The sequence below is a fragment of the Salvelinus sp. IW2-2015 genome, unplaced genomic scaffold (assembly GCF_002910315.2).
Source record: "Salvelinus sp. IW2-2015 unplaced genomic scaffold, ASM291031v2 Un_scaffold4152, whole genome shotgun sequence".
NCBI classification, from domain to species: domain Eukaryota; kingdom Metazoa; phylum Chordata; class Actinopteri; order Salmoniformes; family Salmonidae; genus Salvelinus; species Salvelinus sp. IW2-2015.
The window spans coordinates 2,438-7,612 of NW_019945424.1; the positions used below are offsets into that span (position 1 = coordinate 2,438).

The 5,175-nt window shown below is 43.4% G+C and overlaps 1 protein-coding gene across 1 annotated transcript in view; it reads right to left on the bottom strand.

Annotated features, from left to right (window-relative positions):
• Positions 1-2,919: 2,919 nt before the first annotated feature.
• The window catches only part of LOC112076942 (Kruppel-like factor 1), a gene marked incomplete at its 3' end in the record, with an annotated part of 15,034 nt that continues 12,778 nt past the window's right edge, over positions 2,920-5,175 (bottom strand). Inside the window, exons 3-4 of the mRNA XM_024143573.2 lie at positions 3,325-3,416; positions 2,920-3,087 (exon numbers count right to left, since the gene is read on the bottom strand). Of these exons, the coding sequence (XP_023999341.2) occupies positions 2,920-3,087; positions 3,325-3,416 (260 nt within the window). The remainder of the gene's footprint in view (positions 3,088-3,324; positions 3,417-5,175) is intronic.

Below are 5,175 nucleotides of genomic sequence, written 5' to 3' on the forward strand. Positions count from 1 at the left end.
ACATGACATCAGAGGTCTGTTGTCTAATAACATGACCATGATGTGACATAACATATGGAGGGGTAACATAACAGGGGTAATATAACATGGTAACTTTGCATTGCTACAGTAGACTGACTGGCGCAGTACAGGAACTACTAGTATTGAAGAAGTGATATTCACAAAACATAAAATATGATTTGATGCCACACAAGTATATCTCTATTTGATGATAGGATCTAGTGTAAAAATGTTTTACCCCAAAATATATTTTCCTTTCAGTCAATCAATGAAATGTATTTTGTAAAGCCCTTTTTACGTCAGCAGTATACAGATACCCAGCCTAAAACCCAAAATGAAAGCTGTCCCTTATCCTGCATACAAACAGTTGTTGTTATTGTTTCTAAGCTCTGCCATACCCGTCCAGCAACTCTCCTATGATCTGGGTCAGTCACACTAGGACAACTAGTAAACAACTTCCCCTCACTTCCTAGTACTGATCCTCTTACAGACTGGGGTTGCCTGGCAACTAGCCTCTGTAGGCCAGGACAGAGGACACTTGAGAGAAAGTAGTACCATAGATGCTCTTATAATGCCCCTTGATACTTACAGGCTTGGGAAGTACTTAGAACCCAGAGTAAAAACATATAAAGGATACATATTGATAAGTGAGCTTTTAGTCAACTCAGTCTCCCATTGTTGGTGCTGTTTGGATGCAATTAAAGGGCCAGTTCAGTGAAAATGTTGATTTGCCTGTGTTTTATAAATATTTCCCCAATATGAGGTGGTATAATACTGTGAAATTGTGAAAGTAATGATATTGCCCATTTAGTATAAGAGCTAGCTGTTTGAAAAGTCAGCTTGTTTTGCCTGGGTGGGGTTTTGGTTACATCACCAGGCGGTTAAGTTAGTAGACCAATAACAAAGAAAGTTTGCCCTCCTCTCTGCCAATAACAGCTAGTGTCAGGTTAAATAACCCCACCACTAGGCTCCTCCAATTAGGCCCCTCACTCAGACCACTCTCAGACAGTCCAAGCTAAATTCTTGCTTGAGAAATTGCTTTTTGCTAAGAAGCTATTTTTGTTTCTTTTTGATAATGTTTTATTAAAAACAATCACAGTAAGGTACTTCATTGTCACCCAGAAATGATTTGATATTGAGTTAAAAAAAGAAGGTTTTATTGTGTTTCTAACTAGAGTGCTCAGAGAGGGAAGTGTAGTGTTTCCAGGAAGTGTAGCAGTAGGCTATGTACTGTATGTGAGCTGTGCATCATGGTACATCATGTTCCAATGGGTAAAGGAAAGCATTTTGCTGTGACAAGCATTTCACTTCACCCGCAATAACATCTGCTAAATATGTATATGTGACCAATAACATTTGATTTGATCTGAAAACATGTTTTATTCATTTAGTTACTTAACTAGTGTTATTGTACTGTATTCTGTTTGAGGAAGGAAAACAGAAAAAGGAATACGTTTGACAGGAAGGGTAAGGGTTGAGGGTTAGGGTTAGGGCTGAGGCTAGGGTTAGGGTTAGAGAAATGGCTGGGGTTAGGGTTGAACCGAGGTGTGAACATGAAGCTAGGGTTAGGGTAGGATGATCCTCGAAGAACACCAGGGAGAATTGTCACTTGTTTTCCCRTTTCTGCAGATTCTTTGTGCAGAGTGAGAGAGAAAGACAGAGAAAGATAGTTGAATACATGTATTCATTCATTTGAGGGGCAGTATGCATAGAGTCTGCTGGGACACTGAGTTCCAAGTCTTCCCTTACATCACTCCTCATGGTGTGTGTTGGTTTGTGTGTGTGTGCACGTGTGTGTGTGTGTGTGTACACACACACACACACACAAACTACCTCCCAAGTCCCGCTCTGCCTCCCTCCATTCCTCCTCTCTCCTTCCCTCTCCTTCCATCCCCCCTTCCCTCGGTTTTATCCTCAGAGAGCCTTACACTACATGACTATCAATGACAGGGCCGTAACATGAGATAATACGATGATGAATTATTTCTTCTCTGCCCAGCTCAACACATCTGTAGGGGGTTGGGTTCCAACAGAACCCTCAGAACATTTGGAATGTTTGGGTTCCAACAGAACTTAGAGTCAGATGAATTCATGGATACCATTTTTTATGTATTGCATCCAGTAGAAGGAAGTTAGAGGTAGTTTTGCTAACAAGTTTTAGCGCAATGACTGAAGTCTAATATTTCAAACTAAATGTTAACAGTACCACTAGACTTCCAGTACTGGGACTTAATGCTAGGCTAGCAATGCACTTATGCAAATTAGCAACTTCTTCAAAACTGCCACATAGAGACATAAAAATGGTAATCCACGGTTCAATCGACTCCTGGGGAGAACTAGAAATAAAGCCGTTTATTGCAAAATCCTGAAAAGTATCCCTTTAAACAAAATCAGAATCATGAAAAATGCCTGATGGCAAATGCCAGCTCGCCACACATTTTCCATGACTTCAACACATTTAGATTGATTGTCTGCCTAACCTACTGTAGCCCTCTTTGGCACTGGCGTACCACACACCCCCGCATCAAGGGGTGGGGCCACATCTCTGGGGCCCCTAAAACCCCCCCCCCCCCCCCCCCCCCCACCTCCAGATAGCATATGAACATTCATAAGCCATGCAGCAGACAGAAATGTTTAGAATTATAGGAAGTTAGCTGGTAAACTGCTTACCTTTCTTCTGAGCCTCGTGGCAAGATGTGAGAACAGCACCAGAAGCTTTTAAGTTCCTAAATGCCAAGGTATGCAACAAGCGACAGCCGCAAAAACGCAAGCAGCGTCAAAAAGTTGGTAAAACAGAAGTGTAATTGGTATGAAGCACAAAGACATGGCAGTAACGAACATGGTGTAGCCTCCCACTTCCTCTAGTGGAGAAGTTGGTGTTCTTGGTCTAGCCGGGCCAGCCCACCACGACGGTCTCACCAGTACCGCCAGGTTCCTCTCTAGCCGGCCCCCACCATCTCCTTGCCGTATACTCGGTGGTCGTCCAGCCACCGTATCAGCCGTACCTTCATGGGCCATTAGGACGGTGGCCTCCTTGGAGCTGTTGAAGGTGCAGTTGCCGCGCTGCAGCAGGGCCACCCAGTGTTCCTGTCCGGGGGAACACTAAGCGTGTGTCGGGGGTCACAGCCCTGGCACTCCACCACTCCATGATTCGGTGCAGGTTGCAATCGCGATTCCTTTCCGCTTCAATTTGGTGAACTGTAGCCATACAAGCCACCGTCCTTGGTTACAGTTTGAGTTGGATTGCCTTTGGAGTCAAGTACGGTGGCATTGACAGCAGCCCTAACATAGTCTCTCTTGCTGATGGGCAGAACTAGCACCAACAAAGGAATGGGGAGAGAGCTGCATTGCATTGCTGCGGTCCACATCTGGGCATCTTCTGAATGTGATGGTGCCCATGGACTTGGCTTGTGTTGCTGTTGGTCAGATTGGTGTTATTCACAGAGCGGTTGTGTTCTGTTCTACTGGCAGGCAGGGAGGGGTGAGAGAGAGGAAGAGAGAGAGAAGAGAGAGAGAGAAGAGAGAGAGCAGAGAGAGAGAGAAGAGAGAGAGAGAGATCTCTTTACATAACCCAGCCGCACTGTGGTGATTCACCCACATTATGTCAGATGGAGCTCATCACTATGTTTGTTATCTCTCTCTCTCGCGTCTCCTCGCTCTGTCTCTTTGTCTCTCTGACTCTCTTTTCTCTCTCTCCTCTGACTCTCTTGCCTCAATCTCTTTTTCTCTCTTTCCCTCCACCAGTCTTTCTTTCTCTCACACGCCCACTCTCATTCGTACACGCTATGTTGCTCTTCACCGTCATAACAGGCCACATTTTATTCCAAATCCACATGATAATGTGATCTAAAACTCCCATCTGTCTGTTTGCTTCACATACTGGGCTTCGACAAAACGCCACACAAACACATCTCATCATATTCAGATCACAGTTTGAACACAAGCATGATTTAAAATAGTTTTATAAATAGTGTTTGTTTTTAAAGAGGTCAGTGAACCGACATCCAAGCTTCATCAATTGATGATTACTACTCATAATGGGCACAGTATAATATTGACAGAACATCAAGGGATGAGAAGGCTGACGTCTTGTATTTGTACCTGTTTGTTACTGTAGGAGAGATGCGGACTGGAGCATGTAGGCCTTAGTTTGAAGCAGGGTCAGGGGTGAAGCAAGGTCAAAGTTGAAGCCGGGTCAGGCTATCTATTTCCATAGATTTATAGGTAGGCCTAAGGTGACTGATGTCAAAGACAGATATCTACTCTGTGCTACATTGGAAAAGTGCACATACAGTAGGCCTAATTCAAAAATTTGCCCACTCAAAAAAGCCCCCACTCATGATGATGCATGATCAATGATTACACTGGACGCACCGACTCAAGGACACAAACATTGGTATTTGCCAAATGGTGCAATATTGACATAGCACCCAGGGATGAGAAGGCTGACCTCAGTGTGTACCTGTTGGTTACTGTTGGTTACTGTAACAGCCAGGTGGAGTCAATTCAAAAAGAGTCACTCAATTCAGACATTATTTGAATTTAAACTTCATAAAATTAAACAACTTGTTTTATAAATAGCTTATCCTTTTCAGTTGTTTGACAAATCATTGAAAATAAATGTACTTTTTTTCCATTACTGAATTTGAATTTCAGTTTACTTCCTGAATGTGCTCACCCTGTAGGACCGATGCTAACCTAAGTGTCACGATCGTCGTTATGGTGGAAGAGAGGAGGACCAAGGTGCAGCGTATTTATTATCACGAAAACGAAGAACACTTTACAAACTAAACAAAACAATAAACGACGAACGTGAAGCTAAAAATGACAAGTGCAGACACAGGCAACTTACATATAGACATAGACAATAACCCACAACCCACAATACAAAACCGGCTACCTAAATATGGTTCCCAATCAGAGACAACGCAAACACCTGCCTCTGATTGAGAACCATATCAGGCCAAACACAGAAATAGACAAACCAGACATACAACATAGAATGCCCACTCAGATCACACCCTGACCAAACAAAACATAAAACATACAAAGCAAACTATGGTCAGGGCGTGACACTAAGAGAGTGGGCCAGGGTGGGCAAGGTATGTGTTGAGTTAGGGTGAGGCACAGACACAGAAACCCTGGCATCAGAAACTGATGAAAGAGTTCCAAGTT